This window comes from Leptodactylus fuscus, chromosome 2, assembly GCF_031893055.1.
Source record: "Leptodactylus fuscus isolate aLepFus1 chromosome 2, aLepFus1.hap2, whole genome shotgun sequence".
Lineage (NCBI taxonomy): Eukaryota > Metazoa > Chordata > Amphibia > Anura > Leptodactylidae > Leptodactylus > Leptodactylus fuscus.
The window spans coordinates 154,202,477-154,228,767 of NC_134266.1; the positions used below are offsets into that span (position 1 = coordinate 154,202,477).

The 26,291-nt window shown below is 38.9% G+C and overlaps 1 protein-coding gene across 1 annotated transcript in view; it reads right to left on the reverse strand.

Moving 5' to 3' along the window:
- Window positions 1-26,291, reverse strand: part of LOC142194092 (uncharacterized) — a 412,519-nt gene that overhangs the window by 154,829 nt on the left and 231,399 nt on the right. The window contains exons 65-73 of the mRNA XM_075263119.1: window positions 22,177-22,361; window positions 15,026-15,576; window positions 14,725-14,897; window positions 14,472-14,630; window positions 7,508-7,723; window positions 5,636-5,855; window positions 4,028-4,120; window positions 2,595-2,780; window positions 1,787-1,946 (exon numbers count right to left, since the gene is read on the reverse strand). Of these exons, the coding sequence (XP_075119220.1) occupies window positions 1,787-1,946; window positions 2,595-2,780; window positions 4,028-4,120; window positions 5,636-5,855; window positions 7,508-7,723; window positions 14,472-14,630; window positions 14,725-14,897; window positions 15,026-15,576; window positions 22,177-22,361 (1,943 nt within the window). The remainder of the gene's footprint in view (window positions 1-1,786; window positions 1,947-2,594; window positions 2,781-4,027; window positions 4,121-5,635; window positions 5,856-7,507; window positions 7,724-14,471; window positions 14,631-14,724; window positions 14,898-15,025; window positions 15,577-22,176; window positions 22,362-26,291) is intronic.

The following is a 26,291-nucleotide window of genomic DNA, read 5'->3' on the forward strand; positions in this document are numbered from 1 at the left end:
GAAAAGTGACATTAATATTTAGTAGATCCTCCTTTTGCAAAGATAACAGCCTCTAGTCGCTTCCTGTAGCTTTTAATCAGTTCCTGGATCCTGGATAAAGGTATTTTGGACAAACAATTCAAGTTCAGTTAAGTTAGATGGTCGCCGAGCATGGACAGCCCGCTTCAAATCATCCCACAGATGTTCAATGATATTCAGGTCTGGGGACTGGGATGGCCATTCCAGAACATTGTAATTGTTCCTCTGCATGAATGCCTGAGGATTTGGAGCCGTGTTTTGGATCATTGTCTTGCTGAAATATCCATCCCCGGCGTAACTTCAACTTCGTCACTGATTCTTGAACATTATTCTCAAGAATCTGCTGATACTGGGGTGGAATCCATGCGACTCTCAACTTTAACAAGATTCCCGATGCCGGCATTGGCCACACAGCCCCAAAGCATGATGGAACCTCCACCAAATTTTACAGTGGGTAGCATGTGTTTTTCTTGGAATGCTGTTTCTTTTTGGATGCCATGCATAACGCCTTTTTTTATAACCAAACAACTCAATTTTTGTTTCCAAAATGAAGCTGCCTTGTCCAAATGTGCTTTTTCATACCTCAGGCAACTCTATTTGTGGCGTACGTGCAGAAACGGCTTCTTTCTCATCACTCTCCCATACAGCTTCTATTTGTGCAAAGTGCGCTGTATAGTTGACCGATGCACAGTGACACCATCTGCAGCAAGATGATGCTGCAGCTCTTTGGAGGTGGTCTGTGGATTGTCCTTGACTGTTCTCACCATTCTTCTTCTCTGCCTTTCTGATATTTTTCTTGGCCTGCCACTTCTGGGCTTAACAAGAACTGTCCCTGTGGTCTTCCATTTCCTTACTATGTTCCTCACAGTGGAAACTGACATGTTAAATCTCTGAGACAACTTTTTGTATCCTTCCCCTGAACAACTATGTTGAACAATCTTTGTTTTCAGATCATTTGAGAGTTGTTTTGAGTAGCCCATGATGCCACTCTTCAGAGGAGATTCAAATAGGAGATCAACTTGCAATTGGCCACCTTAAATACCTTTTCTTATGATTGGATACATCTGGCTATGAAGTTCAAAGCTCACTGAGGTTACAAAACCAATTTTGTGCTTCAGTAAGTCAGTAAAAAGTAGTTAGGGGAATTCAAATCAATAAAATGATAAGGGTGCCCATACTTTTGCACTGGTCAAATTTTGGTTTAATGCATATTGCACATTTTCTGTTAGTACAATAAACCTCATTTCAATCCTGAAATATTACTGTGTCCATCAGTTATTAGATATATCAAACTGAAATGGCTGTTGCAAACACCAAAATATTTAGAACAAAAAATGATTAAGATTAATAGGGGTGCCCAAACTTTTTCATAGGACTGTACCTATACAGAAAATGTCAAAGTTTCCATAGCTATAATTGACATGATTTAATTTTCAAGAATGCAAACGTTTTTGAAATCACAACTTTTTCACTGCAGATTTTTGGATGTGTGGATGGGATTAGCCAAATCCCATCCACTTTGCAAGTACTGTAAAACGCTGCATTTTCGTAACGTGGAGCCATAACCTTAAAATGAATTATATTTATGAATTAATGTCTTCAGCTTACAAGGTTGAAAAGAACCCCAACAGAACATTTGTTTTTCCATTGCTGCTGTGTATTAAGAAATCAATTTTCCCCAGGGAGATTTGCTCTAATAATGAAATTGAAAAAAACTGCATGTATTGCTGTTTCTCAATGTTTCCTCAATCAAATGACTTTATCGTACCGAGCATGAAGATTTATGAAAGAGAATGGCTTTGCGGGGGATGTCCCAAAGATTTCTTGAATATACTTCTCTCCATTGAAACATGGATCTATCAATATAACTGGACGCTGCCAAGAAAAGTAAAGTATAGCTGCATTCTCCATCTGCTGAGGAGTCCAATCTGCAAGAGAAAAACATATTTGTATTGAGCTGAGGTCCAATAATAATTTTTCTGCCCGTGCTCTGGTTCAGTAGCAAGGTCACCACCTGTCCAATAACAAGGTGAGCCAAACACAATAATGATATGCAGACGTCTAATTGAATTAATTTCATACCACAGAACAGAAATACTATTACTATTTTTATACACATCTCTTCAATTACAATAAAACTGAAGTAATAGTGAAATAATAACCATAATACATATAACTGAAAACTATTTATAAACTCAGGACAGTTATAAAATTATTATTTTTTGTAAAGGTTTTACAAAAAATTAACCATTATTCATCAATTTTGCAGTTTATTGCTATAAAATACACTAGACCTCAAGTAAGAGGTAGAGAGAAATAATTCAATCTGTGCATACAACACAGTTTCTATATACATTATAGGAGGAAGGTTTACAACAATGAGTGACAACTTAATCTTCTAATATTCAAAAACATCAGACATAAGCAGTAGAGTTATAATTTCCCTAAAACAATGATCATTTATGTAAAATATTATTGTAAAACATAATAACAATTTTGTAAAGCTACTGCAATGCTTAGGTACCAGTTTGCAAGTAACAACTTACTGTAAAACGAGTTTTACTAAGATGATTTACCTTTTGTTGGCCATTTTTGAATGTCATCGGCTTGTACAATTCTCATTAGCAAAGTCTTTATATAGTCCATATAAAGCTCATCTGTGATGATGGGTGAACACTGACGGTGCAAAGAAAGTACATTTGAAGATATGCCATCGTGGTATGGATAACTGCTACCATTCTCCATAGTTATATTATATTCTCCTGTAGAAAGAAGCTAATATTACTTCTGAGAACAGATGAAAATTTTACAACACATTAAAACATAAAAAGGTAGTGAAAAGTGAACAATTTAGTTCTGAATTTCAAGACCCATACAAATATAATAGTGTCACAAATTGGGGTTGCATTTCCATTTTTTATCTTTGTCATCTAAGACCCATAACTTTATTCTTTATCTATGAACATAGCCAAAGGGCTTGCCTTTCACAGGAAAAAGTGTACTTTCTAATGGCACCTTTTAATATTCTATGATATGGCAGAAAAATTCACAATAGGGAGGAATAAAAAAAAAAAAAAAAAACAACAACAAACAGCTGTGCCATTTAATTATGGGTTTTCATGGTATGCACTGTGCAGTAAAAATAACAAAAGTTTATTCTGGAGGTCAGTGTAACATAAATTTATATATTCTGAAACCCACAACTTTGCTCACCCATAGTCTGACACTCATAACTTTTTTATACTTCTGTGTACGGAACTGTGTAAGGTTGAGGTAAAATTCAAAAAGTTATGAAAGTTGGAAAGCAGAGAGGGATAATATGTTACTGGTTAAGGCTAAAATGTATCAGCTCACTAAATGGTTAAAAAGTACTGTACATAAGGCATCAGAGTTTTACATAGTAGATGATGTTGGATGAAGACACAGGCTGTCAACTCCAACCTATAACACTACAGTATTGATCCAGAGGAAGTCAAAGAACCCCATGAGGCTTCCCAACTCCAATCTAGTAATCAGTATAAAAACCCTGGATCAACTTGTCCTTAACAAAATCTAGATCTTAACCTGCAATATTTTTCTGTTCGAGAAAGACATCCAGGCCCTCTTTGAAGTTTTTCAATGAATCCACCATGACCACTTCCTGTGGCAGAGAGTTCCTTAGTCTTGATGTTCTTATAATAAAGAATCCCCTTCTATATTGCTGGTGAAACTTTCTCTCCTCCAGACGTAGAGGATGTCCCCTTGTCACTGTAACTGGTTTTATGCCAGCAAGATTTATTTCAGCCATAAATGTAACTGTTAGGGGGTTAAAGGTAACGTCATTTTGGGGCCTCTAAACTATCCACAAGGTGTTATACAGCTGGGGTTTAATGTCCCAATCCTTCCCATACTGTTTCTGTAGCATTGTACTGTAATAAACACTGTATAAATACTGAAGATTAATCCAAGTCTTATCTCAGGCAGCATCAGGAAGATGCAGCTCAGGATTTTAAGATGGAATACAACATACCTTCAATGTTTTGTTGTTCATCATCAGGACTGCTTTTTGGACTGTCCACTAGAGAACCACAGGGAAATATAACAGAAAACTCAACCACGCGACCTGCATAACAATGTACAACTAAACAGTAAGATTGTTGTGACAATGGGTTAAATATGACAGGATCACAAAAAGTTTTCAAGAAAAGAAATTCGTTAGTTTTATGGTTTCCTGTACTATGTACTATAATTAGAGATGAGCGAGTACTGTTCGGATCAGCCGATCCGAACAGCACGCTACATTGAAATGAATGGATGCACCTGGTACTTCCGCTTTGACAGCGGCCGTCCGCTTAACCCCCCGCGTGCCGGCTACGTCCATTCATTCCTATGCAAGCGTGCTGTTCGGATCGGCTGATCCGAACAGTACTCGCTCATCTCTAACTATAATGACATCTTCCATTCGTGAAAGAACTGCAGTTACCATCTTGAGTGAGGCTAGAGACTGGTCACCTCATGGTCATTTGTTTCATTCATAGGAATTACATATTATGTAATTAAGTATTTGTGAAAAATTATCAAACTAAAGGATATAAAGGATTGCCAGTTTTGAAATAAATAATGATAACTGTAATCTGTGTAAAGTGTCTGGACATTAAAATATCATATTTCTACTGTAAATATTAAGGCATATTTATTATGCCTTATATGCCAGTTTTATGGCATACAAGACACAAAAAGATTCAATATTTTGTGCAAATCAGTGGTTTGAGAAAAAAAATATTGCGACTTCTTTTACATAGCGATGGCGGGCAAGGGACAGGGCCAGCTGTCCTGCCAGATTTAACGCAATTTAGGGCAGAAAGCTATAAACTGGTTACATAATCTCACGAGTGCACAGACTGGGAGAGGGTGCATCTCATTTATGAGGAAGCACGATTGTCATCTTATAAAGAGGAGTACCCTCCACTGGCTCCGGGGCTATGAAGAATGGCACGAGTAATGGCAGTCTACAGAAATCTGTCCCGATATGTTTATTATGCTCTTAGCTACTGACTACTTTTTTGAGCCTACATTGTTACTGCAACTTTAGCATTTTCATTTTGTTTCTGAAGTGCTTAAAGAGACTCCGATGAAGTCACTCCTGTTTGTATACCTTTTTAGAGCAAATGAACATTATTTATTGGGTCTCCACTGCTTGGCTTCTCCCCTTATAGTGAACTGCACCCCCTATACAAGGTCACAAATAACAGAAATAGGCTGATGTAGTATTATTGATAGGCAGACTAATAAATGGTGAACTTACACACCATTAATACATTTTGATATCCAACAGGATCAACCTATAAACATATATATTCTAATGGATACACCCCTTAATACAGATCATTTTATAGGATATACTGTATAGAATTAATTATCAATTAATAATTATGAGTATTAATATGAGTATTAATAAAATAAATTAAGATAAGCAGTTGCTAATGTCCAAATGTGAAAGCTACAAGAATAATGAAAAGTGCAGTTACAAATATTACAAAAATTAGCACTATTCTGCAATATGTAGGTTTAAAAAGAATCTTTTGCCTTCCAGTTTTTATTCTAGCATACAACGTATATTTAACTAGATTTATGTTACCTTTATCTGGATCAATCGAGTCTATCATTAACGGAAAACCTCTCTCTTTCACAGCCATGGGCCACTCCACTGTTAGCATGAGCTGTCGAAAGTGGTGCTCATAAGTACCAAGGTAAGTCACTAATCCTGCTGCCATGGCTGTACTTCCAGGGATCCCACTGAGCCTGTCTGGAAGGGAGCTTACAATAGCAGCGTATTTCTTCTTCTGCTCCTCAAGAAGCTTCAAATAGATTAAAGATATTATAGCCAGTTAAATGGAGTTGTCAAGTTATATGTTACTTCATAGGATTGTGCTTAGGGTGGGTTATCTAAAGGGTTGAGATCCTTACAGGCTGCTTCTATATTGTTATTTCTTAGCCTTAGAACATCACTCATCTCCAGCTTGCAAATCTGTGTGCAGTGAACTAAAAGCTACAGTACACCATCCTTGTTAATGCATGTTATAGTTGTACATTTACCTAAAAGAAGTCAATGATATTTATTCATATTTTATATGAAATATCATATCTCTACAATATATTGATAACGTCTATAATTGATCAGCATCATACAGACACCAGTTACCAAGTAACATTTTATTTTTTTTTTAAATGTAGGTTGTGAGCCCTACATAGAGCTCACAATATACATTTGTTTTCCCTATCAGTATGTCTTTGGAATATGGAATGGAAATAAATGCAAACATGGGGAGAACATACAAACTCCTTGCAGATGGTTTTTTTTTGCCCTTGGCGGGATTTGAACACCAGAACTCCAGTGCTGCAGTGCTAACCACTAAGCCGTGTGGCCCCTTTAACAAGGACATTTTTAGCACAGAAAAGTAAAACAATCAATGAGCTCTGCCATGGTATGGTTTCTTGAGGACTCCCACATATAAATCCTCAACTACCACCTCCACAAAGTCCCTCTCTTATTTAGGTGCCGAAAGTATCTAATATTTAGGTGTTGAAGGTATCTAGTATGCTTACACTGTGTGCAGACACGAGTATCTAATCCTCTAGCATGTCGAACTGTGTGCAGACATGCGTATCTAATCCTTCGCCTTCTGGAAATCTGTGCAGATGCGCATATCTAATCTTTCGGCTTGTGGAACTGTGTGCAGACGCACGTATCTAACATGTGATACTGTGTGATGACTTGTGTATCTAATCCTCTGATGTGTGTATCTCAGTTTGGATATCAGTGTTGGATTGTACATGTGGAGTGACTATATGTATGACAGTTGGAATATGAGTGAAAGACTTGCAGGTTTATTTTGGCTAATGGGGAGGTCAGGGTTTTGGGAAAGCTGTATCTCCGGAACGGTACATCCGAGTGAGTTGGGTTTTCCTCTTAAACCTTCCTGGACACCTGAAGTATCTGTGTGCCAAATTTGGTGAAGATCGGTCCAGTTGTTTGGTTGCGCACAGAGAACAGACAGACAGAAGTTCATTTTTATAAGATAGAGAGCCATGTTTACATTTATAACTGAAATACTGGGCAGCCTGATCAGGTGATCTCATTGGGCTAATGTGCCAAGAGGGTCGCCCAATCCTTTACATGACTTGACCTCTATCTCCACCCTATCAATGCCAAACAACATTACCCCTTTAAAGCAGCCAGCAAAGTATCAATTCATATGAGAAAAACTGGATGACAGCGATGACACATTTTTAAATGCAGTTGTCAGGCCAGAAAATATTGAAAAGCTGAAATATCAATGTATTGTTATTCAGTTCAGTTCATTTTTTTTAAAGAAATTTATACTGTAGTGATTTTATGGATATAATTTTGTTATAAATATCATAAATTGAAAGATATATTTCATTACTTAGAGTGAGTTATACACTATAGACATTTTTGTCTATGTTCATCAGTTCATATGAAACACACCTGAGTTATTTTTGCTGCTTGATCCAACCTTTGGGCTATTTCCATAGTCCGCAGTTGTTGCTTGTTTTTATGCATGGTTGATTCCTCAAAACCTTTCTCCAGGTCAGCCAATCTTAAAAGAAGACCTTTCTTTCTCTGCTGTAAAGTTGTCATTTTCTGTTCTGCTTCTCTTAAAGCAATAGACATTTCTGACACCTTATTTTGTAAAGGTTTTACCTAAAATATATGAAATATTGTGATTGATAAAGAGACAATGTATAACGTTTGCTAAATGATAATAGACAACACTGAAAGTAAACAGTCTTATTAGAAACACATTTTAAAAACAAATAAGAAAGGAATTTTAGGGATTATATCCCTCCCTTTTCCCTCACCTACTTGTAATAGGACATATTTTTTTTCCATAAAATGAGACTATTATTGATGTGATACGACAAGGTAAATTTCTTAATGTCCAGCTATAGGATAATGTCTGTTACTGATCACTCTGTATTTCTGTATACTATTCTATTACTGATCAGTTGCTACACATTCCTTCAAATTCCTGTACTATAAATGGTCAAGCAATGAGTTGACTACACATATTCTACCAGGAAGCCCCTCACCTCTCCCCCCTTCCCTTCAAGGGTACTATAAAGCTCCATGGTCTATTGTGATATTTGGCTTCAGCTGATACCATGATTAGACGCCTAGTAAAATCATTTTTGCATAATTAGAAAGCTAAGTTTTATCTCTTTTCATTTATTAAACACCTATTATTTTATTATAGTGAGCTTATAGTCATTCTTTGACCATATTCGAGTTAATCTGTTATGAAATCCTGTTTGCCTACACTACTGAACATCTAAGATTGGATGGAGAGGGTTATTTCACATCTTACCACAGATGCTCAATAGGATTTAGGTTTGGACTTTGACTGGGCCATTCTAACACATGAATATTGTTTGATCTAAACCATTCAATTGTAGCTCTGGCTGTATGTTTAGGGTCTTGCTGGAAGGTGAATCTCCTCCCAGTCCCACCAACTCTGACCAGCTTCCCTGTCCCTGCTGAAGAAAAGCCTTCCCACAGCATGATGCTGCCTCCACCATGTTTCACAGTGTGGCTGGTGTGTTCAGGATGATGAGCAGTGTTACTTTTCTGCCACAAATTGCCCTTTGCATTTATAGATTGTGGGGAAGGTAGCTCTGTAGCAGCAATGGTGTGGACCCAACCAGTCAGAGACAGTGACACAATATCTAGTGCAAACTGGTTTATTTGGGAAAAAAAAATAAAATAAACCTTCACTTCAGATACAAAATAAGCAAAATAAAATACAGACTTAACTTCAGGCAAAAAACATCAAACAAAACCCTGCTCATTCGAGCACTAACTAAACAGTATAAGGCTAACTATATCTGTGGCTTAATACCAGCCACACGAACAAACAAATACCAGATTAAGGTCTCACGAGTCTCTCAGTATTTCAGGACAGGCGCAGGCACCGCCTCTCGTTCCCGGGATCTGCCCTGAAGTATAGGCTCTGCAGCCTTAATATATATATATATATATATATATATATATATATATATATATATATATATATATATCACGCACACACACAGAATTTTGAGTAGTCTCTTTTGCTTTCCTTAACCTTTCATTATGTATTTGCTTTGGAATTCTTAAAGGCTACAGGTTACTTCAAATTCATATTTTAGAGATGCCTGTTTGATGTTGGTTTTTCATCCCTTTCAATGATAGATGTAAGCCATGGGGCAGGGGTACACTATTCCCTATAGGTATACAGTTGCTGTAAACTTTCTCAAATTTTCTTCTCTAAATGTCTGTATCATGATTTGACAATAGCTGCTCCCAGTCTATATCCTGAGATGCAGCCCTTAAGGATATGTTTACTTGACTGAACTATTGAATTTAAGGCAGCTTTCACATCAAAATCATTGGAAGGCAGATACAGATTTTTTTTTCCTAGCTGTTTTTTTAGATGGTTTCTGCCTAATAACTCCCACTGAAGTGAATGGGAGGAAAAAGTATACTGTTGGGCCAATGTGGAATTTGCAAATTCTGTTGCAGCATTTGGTCTAGTGGAAAAATTCAGATTTAGATTTCTGAGGATAAAGCCCCATATAGTGAGCCGCAGCAAAAAAAAAAAAAAAAAAAAAAAAAAAAAAAACTGAAGACTGCAGAAGAAACGCATTACATTTTTCCCATAGCATTTTTCACACACAGGCCACAGAGTTTTCTTCTGCGGATTTTCTTTATACCTATAAGGAAAATGCCAGCATTTCTGCAGGTATAATGGAAATGCTGCAATTTATAAAAATGCAGATGTTATTGAAAACGCAACATTTGTGCTCCAGATTTTTTTCTGCAATGTGGGGCTGGGATTAGCCAGAATCCCATCCACCTTACAGGTAATGTAAAATGCAGCGTTTTTTGCTGCTGCGTGTCTGCCGAGGCCAAAAGGCTGCATTTTCAGCTTCTGAAAATTCAGCTGTGTGAACAAAACCTAACCCAGGAAAACTGACCTTTTTAAAACTGAAGGACTTTGCTCTCATAATCATTGTTAGTTTTTCACAATTTAGGTGGATTCTGAATAGATTATGATCGCAACATTTTCACAAACAGTTACATTTCAAAAAATTCCTGCACTGTTAGGCTGGGTTCACATCTGCATCAGAGTCTCCTCTGCGGGACTTTTTTCTCTGCCAACGTTCCATCGCAAGACTGCCAAATGTCAGCAGAGAAAAAGTCCTGCATGGAGGACTTTTTTTTCCACTGCTTTCAGTTTTGAAACAGCAAACCTCAATATAGTCAATGGGGTCTGTCGGTCTCCATGTGTAACCACTACTGTAGCAGTCTGGCTCTCTGTCATTTGGGCCCGAACAACAGAGAGCCTGGCACTAGTGTGATATTAACATAAGAAATAAACACATCCAGAAGAGTATCCCATCTAATTGTATCTTCTAACACTGGACCATAAAATTATCCTACAATTATTTTAGAAATTGTCTACCTTTAGCAGACAATGCAGAACCAAGACCTCAGTCAGTATCCAGGTGGTCAAAATTTTCCATCAAGACCACCGTAAGCAACTTACATCTCTTCTGAAGGAGCAGTAACTAAATAAGTACGACTTCAGAAGGAGGTAGTGTTCTGTCTCAGGGAATGAGCTGCATTTTTTTTTCTTCATGAAACATATCAAGTTTATATATCAAAAACTTTACCACCAATGGTATGGAAAACTGAACAAATAAAAATGTGTTTACTAGATGTTGTACCATATGACAAATTTCAGCGATAACTTGTTTTTACAATTCTTTATCAGTGTTAACTTTCTCAAATGCTTGAAGCCAGTTGACATATGGGTCCTTGCAGTAAAAGCTTGAGAAATGACCAGAGAATACAGAGAAATGCCTACCCAGAGACTGCTATAATCAGCTACAATAATTCCAGTATATAGCTGGGTGCCAATTCAATTTGACAGTTGCTAGAAATACAAGTTTATCTAATGTGTGGCAGCAACAGTGGTAAATGGTCATTGCGCTGATTGAATTACAGGAAAAAGAGTTAAAAGCAAGCTGTATTCACAAATGCTAGCACTAAAGTGCGGATGCTGGATGCAATATCCTTTATATTTGTCAACTGTCAGGGGCATTAAGCAAATCATTTTGCAGATCATTCATGTTTACATCCACATGACACACAACATTTCTTTTGTTCTAATTCCGAGTAAATAAGTGCAGTCTCTTTCAATCTCAATTAACTGGTGGGAGATTTATTTAGGTAGCTGACAGGAACTATTTGGGGGATTAATGATCACTGATTTATGAATATTGAGCAGCATTTCTATAATCTAGGCAGAATAATCATGTATATCTCAAGCCAGCTTTCTGAACCATTATACTCTCCAGCAATCACTCAAAGTAAGTTAAATGATTCTGATTTATAACCTTAACCTACAGGGCCCAGCACATTTGCTCTATCAGTGTGTAAATTCTACAAATGCAATTCTCGCCACCTCTAGAGAACCAATTTAAGTCAACATTATGCATGAGCTGAGCATGCCGGAATTCTCCTCTCTCTTATTTAACTCATTAAATTTGCACTGAACATCTTGCAATTAAAATTTCACACATATTTCTTCTTATGATTGACACTTGGCCTTGGTAAAAATGAGTTTAAATTGGTTTCTTTGAACACATGAAGGAACTGAGATAGATTCAGGAATGTGTGTCTTCTTAGATAATGTATATTAGTTCTTTGAACCTGATGACTTTCTAATAGATATCGTAGAGTGAGATTTACAAACCATTTAAAGTTAATGTCTGTGAAATATTTAAGTAATACAGGGGAGAGCTAAGCTCTCACTGGCTTTACTATAACAAATGTACAGTGCTACAGAATAGGTTGACATCACTAAAAAATACAACAGAATTTCAAAATAAAAAACTATGTAAAAAAAAGTATTTTTGAGAAAACGTGTGTATTAGTTATAAATCGATGCTCTAGTTTACTGCTTGAAGAGGTATAAGTAACCAACACCATGCAAGGACAGTCATCCATTACGGGAAAACACCAATTTTGTTTTCTAGAAATAGCACTACTCTGGTCCATTGAATGTTGCTGAAATTGCAGGCCAGCCCATTTCTCTTCAATAAGATAAAATAGCCTAATCCTGGTGCTTCTGGGAAAAAAAAAGTGGATGCTGTGTTCTAATCCCTATGCAGCGGGCCATAGCGAAAAAGTGTTGCGGAGAAATACATGGTGGAAACGAATAGTGCTTTTCACAGATTTTTCCTCTGCGGACTTTTTGCTTCTATTATACCAATAAGGAAACCATCAGTATTTCTGTAGGTATAATTGATAAACTGCGAATTCCATAAACGCAACGGTTGTAGGAGTTGCAGCATTTCTGCGGCACGTATTTTTCTGCAATATGTGGATGGGCTTTGTTAGACTTTGCTTTGAACCCAGCAGACCTCAGCCATCATTCAATAGGTAGACACACAGTCATGCATGGTACAATGCCAGTATGTCAGTTTTAAGGCCCCACGCACCTAAGAAAAAAATTGTTTGAACCCAGAAAATTCAGCAGAACCAACCAACAATTGTATGTGTATGGGGACCTTCTGACTATCCCCCAGCAGATGATGTTGGGGAAAGGAAGAAATAAGCATAAGTTCCCCTGGGAAATAAGCTATCACTAGAGGTTTCTGGCAGTGGCTTACTCCCCTCTATGTATTTACACATGCATGCTTGGCTGAGGGAACCACTTGCATGTGAGAAACAATAGGAATAGATGCCAGCCAAATGAGGATTACACGAACAGCTATTGAAGATGTATGAGCGCGTTTATAAGAATGCAAAAACATAGGAAAGGGTCTTGATACAAACCAGTTGACTGTATTTCAATTTTTGCACAGTCTTTAACAACCCCATGTAAATGCTTTATACAATACACACATCAGTTTAAAGGGGATATTGAGCTTTAAAAAACTGATGGCCTTTCCTTAAGCATTCTTGGATCAGCAGAAGTGTGACCGCTGAGATCAGCTGTTTCCCAGAGTTTACAACTCACAGTATATTTCAAATGTCAGCGCTATGCTTTTAATAGCAGCAATTATTGGTACTACAGTGGTGTCCCATAGAACTTAAAAAGGACACCACTACAGTATCACTACTTGCCTTTTCTAAAACTATGGCAAGTGAGCACCACAGCACCCAGCATATAAACAATCCCGAGAGCTGTGCTTATAGTGCAGTCTCGAAAATACATTGTATCCTGTTACTGATTAGCCATATTGTAATGCTGCCTGTTCCCTGATACTCCATGGTGACAAACACATACACTTCCTGCTGGTGGTGATGCTATGTCTGTCCACAGGGCAAGCCCATGTTCCCTTTCTGCTACTAGAAGAAGAACTAGTAAGCATGTTAGTAAATCTTTCACAGCATATATCTGTCAGTCTGCATGTATACAACTAACCTTCTAGCTTGCTAGAATCCTACTAATGTGTTTATTTGTACTGCTTGATATTCTGTGTTGACCTTGGCTTGTTCCCTAATTTTGCCCCTACCTACTACCATTATCATCTATTTGTTGCTGACCCAGCCTGTTCCTGATGTCTGAACCTGGGCTGCCAGCCCAGACCTCTTGGATGTTTGCTCTCTCTACATGAACTCTACCAGTTCTGACTACATGACTGTCTTTTGACCTTGAATGTACACTGCCAGCCCTAACCTTGGTCAGTATTAAGACTATGCTTCTGTCTGAATCCTTGGAGTTTTGCACCTGGTCAACTCCATTACAAAGAGACCATTGGGTTGCTACCTTTTGAAATGGTTCCAGTGTTGGAGAAGTCCAGATCCCCATATGGAATGAAGTCACTGAGACAATGCCCTTAGGAGAAACCCAAAGGCAAACTAGTTTGGTGACACAGTGGGTTCACAATTGGCTGGTCGTTGCACTGATATTTACAGATTGGATTTTGTAGGTTACTCTGTATTTCCAGCACTTCCACATTATTTAACCTCCTTCCTTTATTTCAATATCTGATGATAGTGGAATGTTCTTAGTGTGATCAATGGTTGAAGTCTTACATATATCATTTACATTGTGCCACAGCTATAATTCCAGTTTTCACATTAACTGACTGACTTGCATTAGTTAGTATAAAAAAACAAAAAACTTGATAGTCTTCATTAGTTGATACCTTTTTAATGGCTAACTAATAATGATGACATTATTAATTAGCCATTAAAAATGTATCAACTACTGAAGACAATTAAGTTTTTTGTTTTTTTATATTTTCTACCCACTGGCTAACATGGTACGAGAACAAACATTTTCCTTATACTTGCATTAGTTAAACATTGTTTTATATTTTTCCCGTTTCCTTGGACATACAATGTTTATCTCTTAACAGAGTTATTTATTTGCTATAAGTAAAATAAAAATTACCTTAAAAGAAAGAATCCTGTAATACTGCACTGCACCTTGGAGCCATCTCAAGAGACTTCCTACTACTGGATTACCAGCTGCTTTCTTCTCCATGTTCTCTGGTGTAAATTGAACTTTCTTTGTGTTTGTTTCCAGGAGCTCCAATGTAGACGTAGATAACTAAAGATTACAATTGTTATGTTCTTTAATATGTCATACAAAATACAGTAAATAATCCAAATAGATTAATAATAAAAGACAAAAAATGTTTCACCTCAGAAAAGTGGAAAGTTGACAGCTCATTTAGGAAGCGATCTATATTGGCCATTTGCCTCTTAGCACCCTTTGCCCATGTCAGATCAGCATTAGGTGACTTCAGAATTATAATAATAGACGCCATCAGCTCTTCAATGTCCACATCTGGCTTCTGCATAGCGCGCAGTTCTCCTGTAAGTATAACAGTATCAAAAGATTTTTTTTACTCTTTCAGACTTGTCTTTTTTCTTTTAAGTAATTTTACTGAAGATCTCTTATAGCTGTTCTGATGTAGATATTGGCACAAAACTGTTGCTTACCTAAAGCTGTTATGTCTATATTTTGCACTACCTCCTTAATGTTTTCTATTATAGCCGAACATTTGTATTCTGCTTTCTCTAGTGCTACTTGATACTCTGGTAACAGGGATCTGAGCTTCTTGATCTTCTCTAACTGTCGATGGACAACATGGATCTTCTGTTCCACCACAGCTTTGTCCTTAGCAATCTGGTATAACATTTTCAATGTTCCTTCATTGTGCTGTTGAAGTACATTTTTTTCATGTATAAGGTCATCAGTCAGTTTTTCATGTGTTTCAAGCTTTTTATCAATGCACCTGAGAGATTCCATGGCCACCTCATGCTCCTTTTTTATTAAAGCATGCTGATTTAGGAAAAGGACCCTGAAACACTGAACAAATTTTTCAAAATTTGCATTGGTTATATTTCCATAATTTTGACCAGTTGACTTGGCATGCTCAGTGACAGAAAGGTGCATGGATGATAAGAGGTAACACACATTTTCAATTTCATGTGTCTTCAAAATTGCCAAATCTTGAATGTGATAGCTTGCATGTTCAACCAGGTCTCCCCTTAAAGACAGATAGGACATGTTAGGATATATTTACTGCAGACTTTAAGAATAAACAAACTGTAATCTGGCAATGGAAACTCTTGAAGACACTCTGATTTGGGCTGAGGCAGTTATTGTATATCAAAAGACTATAGCTGATGTAACAAAGGTAACAAGTAAATCCAGTTCATGCTACCTGATCCAAAGATCTCTCTATCACAGAAGAAGGCACTAGTAGTATAAATGATACATGGTAAGAGGGGAACAGTCACAGATTTTACAATGGGCCCATAATCTTAAGGCTGTGCCTCTTATGATTATTATAGGGTGCAAACTCAATTACTGTACTGTATATAGCTTGTCTTAGCTACTACGGTAAGTGATGGAATTTCAATGCCACTAAGTGGACACATGCGAAAAGGGTGATTTACCAGAAAAAAACAAGTTAGAAAGATTAGCTGGCTGGAGTGTAGAGGGTAATTCTGCTGAGATGTATACACGCCTGTGAAGACAAGACAAATTGTGCTACAATAAGCATCAATCTGAAGAGTCAGGCTAGGGTGTGAGCTACCCAATAAATGTCATACACTATGAAGTTCTGCACAGAAAACAAAACTTGATTTATTACACTCTCACAAACAAGAAGCTTGTACAACTAATTGAGAAAGTCTATCCTAGCTCAATAAAATATGCTTCAGTATCATCGCTATGCCAGTCAATCATGTGACCTGACCAACTATTTTCCTTATTAATTATGGAAAAGATTGGCAGGTAACCAGGGTAACGCAGCTGCAGTCTGTACTGTGAATTTAATCTTATTGCCTTCCCTATGGACTAAGTCTAGTCGATGGGTTTTGGAAGAGACAGACCTTATTGAGAATGTTATGTGTATGTTTTCATTTCCCTCTAGCTATTAAATAAAATAAAAGCTTACGCCTGAACACTTGTTTTTGTGTGTGTGTGCGTTTAGATAAACAGAAAAATCTTGAGAGACCTGGAGCAAAAATTCTGTTTCCTGAGGCATTATCGCAGCTGATGAATTTTATCTTGTATGACATTACATTTCTCTATATTTAGATGACTTTGAAGCAAATCATTTCTGCATAACAGCATTTTTTGTTCCCTTCTTGACAGGCAACCAGAGTCGGACTGGCCCACTGGGGAAACAGTGAATTCTCTGGTGTGCCCCTTGCCTTTAGTAGGCCCTATCGAGCTCCCACTACTATTTTTGATAGGCAGTGGAGGTCTGTTAATAGGCATTGTAGCAATCACAGTCGCCAGGGGTGTGACGGCGAATGGAGTGGTACATGACCTGCTGGAGGTGGCCGGGGCCACACAGGCCTGTGATAGTGATCAGGAAAAGCCTGGTTCTCCAACTGCTATATATATTATTAACAGAAAGGAGGCCAGCATTGTAATGTCTATGCATGTTGGGTCCCTTTCCAATAGTAGCTGACTCAGGGGAGGTGATTAAATATAACAAATACTTTTACTCCCCTCTCCTGGGACTCCAACAGCTCCCAGAATCTTCTGGGGGACTCTTTTAGCCAGGGACTGAGGTCTGGCGTAACGACATCAGCGCACTTGTGACCACTAAGGCCCAAATCATAAGCCCCAACAGTGACATTTGGGGCATATGACCTCAGTCACTGGCTGGAAGAGTGCAAAGAGGATGCTGAAGACAGGTAGATGGAGCGAGAGTGCCCAGGATAGGTGAGATAACGTGAGTATAAGTGTTTGTTATTTTCCATCACCACCCCTGGACCTCTGTGTAATAATAGCACTAAAACTAACTGGAGTGCCAAACCACACGAATATTCATCTAATTTTATGAGGTTCGTTTGAAGCAGCATAAGGGGTACTCTTGGGAGCATCGATTTATATAGTTTGGGGCCACTGTGGGGGCTATTATACAATTTGGGGGCCATGGATGAGCATATTATACTGTGCGAGGACCACTGTGAGGTATATTATACAGTGGGGGTCACTGTGAAGCATATTATAGTGTGTGGGGGCCTATGTGGAGCATATTGTACTGTGTGGGGGCCACTATGGAGGATTATAGTGTAGGAGCCACCGTGGAGCATATTATACTGTCTGGGGGCTACAGTGAAGCATATTACACTGTGTGGGGACCCTTCAATATTTAAATCACACCCCATCTACTTTATAGAAGCCAGGGTACTATTATTACAGGCTGTAATAACATTACACGATCACTATAAAACACAAAGTAAAAAGAAAGGTAGTGAGGGTGCTCACAAAAGCACCATGGTCCTTTCAAATAGTTGATCAGCCCTAATTGTTAGACCCCCACTGATCTATCTGATCTCTTAGACCGTTAGGACCCTGCAGATCAGATGTTTAGCAAAACAAGCAGCTTCAGGTATTGTTTACATGCCAGGTGTTGCACTGCTCACTCATCATATTCTTGATAACCGTAGTTGTGGGTACTATAGTTTTATGGGCCATGTTAATGTTAATAATTCCATGAGCCGGGGGCAACACAGTGGCTCAGTGGTTCGCACTGCAGCCAGGGGTGAACCTTCCCCTTTCGCCGCCCGAGCTAACTGCAGAAAGCCGCCCCCCCCGCCGGGAGGATGGGGCGGATCGGGGGCGTGGCCGGGTGGATCGGGGCGTGGCCGAGTGAAGGGGCGGGGCTTAGCCCCGTTCGCCGGCAGAGAGTAGGCCCGGAGACTGCCTGCTCTCTGCCTGAGAATGAGGGGAGGCTGCCGGAGCTGCGCTGCTCCAGTGGCCTCCCCAAACCACCGCTTGGTGATAAGCCAGTCCAGGACAGCTTGTCCTGGACTGGCTTAGGTTAGCAAAAATGCCGCCCTCCCTGAGGCCCTGGCATAGCGCCGCCTGAAGCGCTCGCTTCAGGTCGCCTCATGGGAGGTGTGGCACTGACTGCAGCCTTGCAGCACTGGAGTCCTGGGTTCAAATCCCACCAGGAACAACATCTACAAGGAGTTTTTATGTTCTCCCCATGTTTGCATGGATTTTCTCCGATTCTACAAAGACATACTGATAGAAAAAAAAAAAAAAAAAAAAAAATGTGCATAGTGATCCCTATATGGGGCTCACAATCCACATTTAAAATAAAAAAAATAAATAATTCTACGAGCCACGTGGCTCGTTTGCCACACATAGTGTAGAGGTGTGTTTAGGTAGTGCGGTGGGGCATATCATATGGCGGGTGAGCAGCCTGGCATTGTTATTACCTGTTGCAGTGCTGTGTCAGTACAGCTGATCTACAGGGGTCCTGGCTGTGGTCCCTAGACATCCCAGTCCAACACTGCAGATAATTAATAATTAACCATGTCAAAAAAAAAAAAAAAATGCATTGTGCCTCTAAGTCCATGTGTAGTTGCTGCTCTGTTCATTTTTGAGACTTTATGGTTTATGTGCAAAAAATTTATAATACTGAATGCACCTCAATTATATTCAAGTGGTGCCCACTATATAATTTCAATAATCTATAATATGAGACTTATTCAATTATTTAAAAAACATTTACTACTACTGAGCTCCTAATAAATTAGGGTCTCATTCTTGTCTTTGCTGAGGCCATATCACTTACTCCTACATATGAGAAAGTTGTCGATATAGCATGTTAGGTTCACTTTTAGACTAAGGCCCCACATAGCAAGCCACAGGCAAAAAGCTCTGCAGGAAAAACCACAGCAGAGTTTTCCTTTGTGGATTTTCTACTTTCTGTAGTTATAATTGACATGTTGTGATTTACAAAAACTTGATGGTTTTTGAAATCGCAACATATCCACAGTGGATATTCTTTGTAATGTGTGGATGGGATTATCCAGAATCCCATCCACTTTGCAGGTACAGTAAAACACTGTGGTTTTTGCCATGACAAATTCATGGCATTTATGTTTTGTGGGGACCCAGCCTTAGAAACATTACTAGAACAGGTGGGGGCTGTGCTTTGTAAACCCTATCAAACTCTTGGACAGAAGAGACACGAACATTACAGTCTGACTGCATTACATGGAATATTTCTCACTACAGCCTTTCACAAAAGATGTATGTCAGAGGTCAGAGACTTCCTCAAAATGACATGCTCCAATTTCTACTAGATCTTTTTGGGGATTAGGGAGAATTAATGTGCAAGACTCATGGATGTCATCCACAGCGATACCTTGGGAGAATATATTGTTGAGATTAGTGACAGGATCTGTAATTTATGGCATGGAATATCTTGTCTTCTGTTATTAGGCCGTGCAGCACCTCCACCTGAACAGAGTTCAATATAAGCATCTCCAATGAGTCTAATTACCTCCAAGTGGTAGGTGCACTCCTCATTAGAGATGAGTGAGTACTGTTCGGATCAGCCAATCCGAACAGCACGCACGCATTGAAATGAATGGACGTAGCTGGCACGCGGGGGGTTAAGCGGCCGGCGTCAAAGCGGAAGTACCAGGTGCTTCCATTCATTTCAATGCGTGCGTGCTGTTCGGATCGGCTGATCTGAACAGTGCTCGCTCATCTCTAAAGAGAATACATTCTACTGCAATATACCATGAAGGCTGAGTGGATGCCCTGTATTCACTAAATGTCTCATGAGAGTCATTTAGTGCCTAGTAAGTCAGAGCAAAGGTTCCACCTTACCACTCCGTCTTTAATAATTACGCCTGGTAAATTCTATACTCTGATGTGTATGCATCTAAGAGAAGCATGAGTCATAAGTCACTGCTCAGGGAAGGCTAAACTTATGTATTTATACTACCATCACCGACTTCAACAGGAGCTATACAAATTAGGCCTCATTGTATGCTTATCTACAGTCCTATGAAAAAGTTTGGGCACCCCTATTAATCTTAATCATTTTTAGTTCTAAATATTTTGGTATTTGCAACAGCCATTTCAGTTTGATATATCTAATAACTGATGGACACAGTAATATTTCAGGATTGAAATGAGGTTTATTGTACTAACAGAAAATGCGCAATATGCATTAAACCAAAATTTGACCGGTGCAAAAGTATGGGCACCTCAACAGAAAAGTGACATTAATATTTAGTAGATCCTCCTTTTGCAAAGATAACAGCCTCTAGTCGCTTCCTGTAGCTTTTAATCAGTTTCTGGATCCTGGATAAAGGTATTTTGGACAAACAATTCAAGTTCAGTTAAGTTAGATGGTCGCCGAGCATGGACAGCCCGCTTCAAATCATCCCACAGATGTTCAATGATATTCAGGTCTGGGGACTGGGATGGCCATTCCAGAACATTGTAATTGTTCCTCTGCATGAATGCCTGAGGATTTGGAGCGGTGTTTTGGATCATTGTCTTGCTGAAATATCCATCCCCGGCGTAACTTCAACTTCGTCACTGATTCTTGAACATTATTCTCAAGAATCTGCTGATACTGAGTGGAATCCATGCGACCCTCAACTTTAACAAGATTCCCGATGCCGGCATTGGCCACACAGCCCCAAAGCATGATGGAACCTCCACCAAATTTTACAGTGGGTAGCATGTGTTTTTCTTGGAATGCTGTTTCTTTTTGGACGCCATGCATAACGCCTTTTTTTATAACCAAACAACTCAATTTTTGTTTCCAAAATGAAGCTGCCTTGTCCAAATGTGCTTTTTCATACCTCAGGCAACTCTATTTGTGGCGTACGTGCAGAAACGGCTTCTTTCTCATCACTCTCCCATACAGCTTCTATTTGTGCAAAGTGCGCTGTATAGTTGACCGATGCACAGTGACACCATCTGCAGCAAGATGATGCTGCAGCTCTTTGGAGGTGGTCTGTGGATTGTCCTTGACTGTTCTCACCATTCTTCTTCTCTGCCTTTCTGATATTTTTCTTGGCCTGCCACTTCTGGGCTTAACAAGAACTGTCCCTGTGGTCTTCCATTTCCTTACTATGTTCCTCACAGTGGAAACTGACAGGTTAAATCTCTGAGACAGCTTTTTGTATCCTTCCGCTGAACAACTATGTTGAACAATCTTTGTTTTCAGATCATTTGAGAGTTGTTTTGAGTAGCCCATGATGCCACTCTTCAGAGGAGATTCAAATAGTAGAACAACTTGCAATTGGCCACCTTAAATACCTTTTCTCATGATTGGATACACCTGGCTATGAAGTTCAAAGCTCACTGAGGTTACAAAACCAATTTTGTGCTTCAGTAAGTCAGTAAAAAGTAGTTAGGAGTATTCAAATCAATAAAATGATAAGGGTGCCCATACTTTTGCACCGGTCAAATTTTGGTTTAATGCATATTGCGCATTTTCTGTTAGTACAATAAACCTCATTTCAATCCTGAAATATTACTGTGTCCATCAGTTATTAGATATATCAAACTGAAATGGCTGTTGCAAACACCAAAATATTTAGAACTAAAAATGATTAAGATTAATAGGGGTGCCCAAACTTTTTCATAGGACTGTAAGTCACCTACATGTAATACAACCGCTATATGCCACAATATTCAGTCAGATTTGAAAAATCTTCTACTGATGCAATTACATTCTTAGGATGCTGTTTTTCTGGCCATGGCAATAGTTAAGACCTGGCACCACAGGGTCATTTGCACTCAGGATTAATGATAAGCAGTGATACAAAATAAAATCTGATAGCATCTAATGAGTACATACCGTAACCATTTTGGAACATAATAAACAGATAATGCATTAAAAAGCGATGAAAATTCAGTACACCATTTATAAAATGTAGAGCCTGTGTCACTCCGAATGAGAATCCAACGAATGTTTAGCAGCACCGACTGCAAAAAGAGATTCCAAGCATTTTCCTTGGAGTATGTCAGTCCAGCATTAGTTATCTGAAAAAAACATTTGATAAAACATTTTAGCTTAGGGTGAAATGTCAAATCTTTACTCTATAGCAGTTCCAATAAGACATAGAATATCAGACAACATTATGCTTTTAAAGCTATGAATCTATATAAGCCAGTATCAACTTTCATTTTACTAAGGTATCCGGAAGAATCGGGTGAAAGGAAACCTAGCACTTGTTTATTATATAACCCTCCTTTTCCATATAAAAATGAAAGCATACATTTCTGTTTGTAATTTAAAAGATTCCACATGATATAGCCAAAAATGTCAAGTTTCAATATGTCAAGTTTATTTTTTTGAAGAGGTTGTGTTGACTTTTTAACCTAAAAAAGAAACAAAAAATTGACAAGGGTTCACATAAGGCCATAGGTAAATGTAAATATACAGAGGTCCTTTCAAGCTAAGATGTCCTCAGGTTAAACTATTATTTCAACTTATACAATTTTTACTTGACTATCATAACTATAGTACAATCACTTTACAATGCCAGTACGTGCGACTGGATAAAAGTTCCAACCAACCAATGTACATTTAACTGAGAAGGGCATTTGTGAATCAGTGCATTACACTGAAGGAGTGTGGCGCCTATTACAGAGATGTATTACTGAAGTGTATCCATTGATTAGTCTTGTAGTGCCATGGAGCCAAGATGAACTGCTCCTCTGGATGCCATTGAATGCAGGTGCATTATTTTTACTGCTGTAGTGGGGGTGGGTGTATGCATGTTCTACAGGATTCTGTAAAGATTAATCTGTTCACTACATAGAAAATAGTTATTTCATTATTATCTCTTAGGGCCCCTTCACACGGCGCAAGCGCTCGGCTCATTCTGAGCCGTACACGCGAGCGCTTCTAAACACTTCCCATTCACTTCAATGGGAGAACTCGTAAAGCCGGCTTTACGCGTGTACGGCTCGGAATGTTTAAAGGGGCTCTATCATTGGAAAAAGTCATTTTTAGCTAAGCATATACTTGCATAGCCTTTAGAAAGGCTATTCCACACCTACCTTTTGTATGCTAATCGCCTCAGTAGTTTTTGAATGAGCCTGCTTTTATTCATATGCTAATTAGCCTCCATTGTGCACCCCGGAAGTCTCATCGTGCACCCTTTGCTATTCTCACCTCTTCTCATCTCCCTGCTCGTACACACATAGGAGAAAATAGAGAGGAGTGTTCGCTGAGACTTCCGGTGCTCGCTGGAAGCTAATTAGCATGTGTATATAAACGGGCACATTCAAAAACCACTGAGGCAATTAGCATACAAAAGGTATGTGTGGGGGGCCACACAGTGGCTCAGTGGTTAGCACTGCAGCCTGCAGCACTGGAGTCCTGGTGCTCAAATCCCACCAAGGGCAAAAAACCATCTGCAAGGAGTTTGTATGTTCTCCCCGTGTCTGCATGGATTTCCATCCCATATTCCAAAAAGACATACTGATAGGGAAAAATCTACATTGTGAGCTCTATGTGGGGCTCACAATCTACATTTAAAAAAAAGAAAGAAAAAAAAAAGGTATGTGTGGAATAGTCTTTCTAAAGGCTATGCAAGGATGTGATTACCGTACTTTTCGGACTATAAGACACACTTTTTTTCCTCCAAATATGGGAGGAAAATGAAGTCATAATCCACGTCATAATCCTCCTCCATACAATGTTAGTCTATGTAGACTGCTAGCTTTTTTTTTTTTCTGCTAGAAGATTTTTCTGCTAGCAGAGAAAAAGAAGCGACATGACCTTTCTTCAGGCGTTTTCCGCCTGAAGAAAGCAATAGAAGTGAATGGGAAGCGTTTTTTACCGCACGGCTTTTTGCAAAAAAAAACAAAACGTTTTTTGCAGCCCGTTCATTTAAAGGATGGCAAAACCGCCTGGAAGTGGTTTTTACAAAAAACACTCCACAAAAAAAACTTCTCCTGTGTCCTTGTAACTAAACCCACATACAATTCTGAATCCCAAATCCTAATCCTAAATGATATGGGTGACTAAAGAGGCAATATCTGTCCTGGGAATGTGTATGTGTGTGTTTTCTGTGAATTAGCAAGAGAGAGAAGATCCTCACATAAGACGTTTCCTTCATCCAGCACTGTGATAATGATAAGGCATGACATGGAGTAGTTACAGTCCTGTCTATTTAAAGAAGGACAGAATTTATTCAATTAATTAACTTTAGCAAATCTGAGCATCATCTACTCAAAACGCTTCTTCAGAAAATTCTACTTTTTATGTTGCTGCTAGAAATATGAAATGTATGATATTATTGTAAGGTAACTTTTTAATGAGGGACTCTGTAAACATTTCTAATATCTGTGACACTGACAGCTATATTTTGCTATCTGAAGACAAATTATAGCATTGCGAATAACAAGTTTCACAGATATGCATCATTTTAAAACATGATGGCTTGGAGGACTTTGAGATTAAACGCAAATGTCCGACAGTGAACGCCATTTCATTTTCAAGCCTGAAAAATCTGTGATGATTAATTTAATAATATATGTCTATACTGTAGATGTTAGAGCTCCATTTCTGTGACACAGAGCTAGAAATCCTCTGCTTCTCTTCACATTCTTATACAGTTAAGTGATACATTTAGGGCCTACAAAAGGGAATTTATTTTATTTATTTTTTTTAATGTAGATTGTGAACCCCACATAGAGCTCACAATGTACATGTTTTCCCTATCAGTATGTCTTTGGAATATGGGATGGAAATCCATGCAAACACGGGGAGAACATACAAACTCCTTGCAGATGGTTTTTTGCCCTTGGCGGGATTTGAGCACCAGGACTCCAGCGCTGCAAAGCTACAGTGCTAACCACTGAGCCTCCGTGTGGCCCCCTACAAAAGAAAATTTAGTTACTGCCTATGGATTTACTCTTGATTTCATGGAAGATGTATAAAATAATCTTAAAGTGTAACTATACTTTTGGATAAAAAAAAATAAATACACAATCCTATAATGCCACTCTATCAACTAACATTAATTTCTGTTACTTTTCATATACAGAAAATGGCAATTTTTGCATGTTTTTGTTCTCCTCAATGGTCCACATCTTTTCTTTCCCACATTCTGCTTAACAGCTTTCTGGAGGTTTGGTTTATAAAGTCTGATGTTTTCCAGTACTGTATGTGTGATATTTTTTTCTGCCCATACATCAGAGATATCCTGCAAACACAGCCAGAGCCATCATTTTATTGGAAAAATAATCCTACTACCAGACTATCTTTAGGCTGAGGCCCGATGTAGTGGGCCACAGAAAAATACTTCAGGAAAAAATGTGGCGGCAACAAATTGTGTTTTTTTCCCAGAAAGTTTTTCTGCTTTCATTATTCCTGTTTTAACTATAGGGCCAATAGTGCTCTTGCACTGTGCCCCATGTTAGTAGGGGCCCCTTTGAACAGTAGGACAATCTTGCATTTGCTGTTATGCTATCTGGGGCAGTGGATCCAGGAGTTGAAGACAGTGATGAAGTAGGGAGCAGTCTGCCCACTCAGCTGCAGTCTTTGCTCCCAGTTTCCTGGGAGCAGGAGGTGTGATGTAGGGATGTCACTTATATTGCACCTGTTGCTTCTTGAAGACTCCAGACCAGAGAGGAGTGAACAGGGAAAAGAGGGATGGGCAAACTGGGAGAGGATCAATCTGGGTGGACATGACATTTTGAGGGCAACCTGAGGGGGAACATGAAACTATGGGGGCAACCCAAGGGTAACACGACAATGCGGGGAGATACTGTTGGGGCAACCTTGGGGTTGTGGGGACATGATAGTGTGGGGGCAATTTGGGGGAGGCACATGACACTGTGGGGGTAACCAGGGGGGTAAAGAGACATGAATCTGTGTAGGTAACCTGGAGGGGCACATGAAAATGTCAGGGCTTACCTGGAAGGGCATATTACCATATATTGTATGGGGCCACTAGG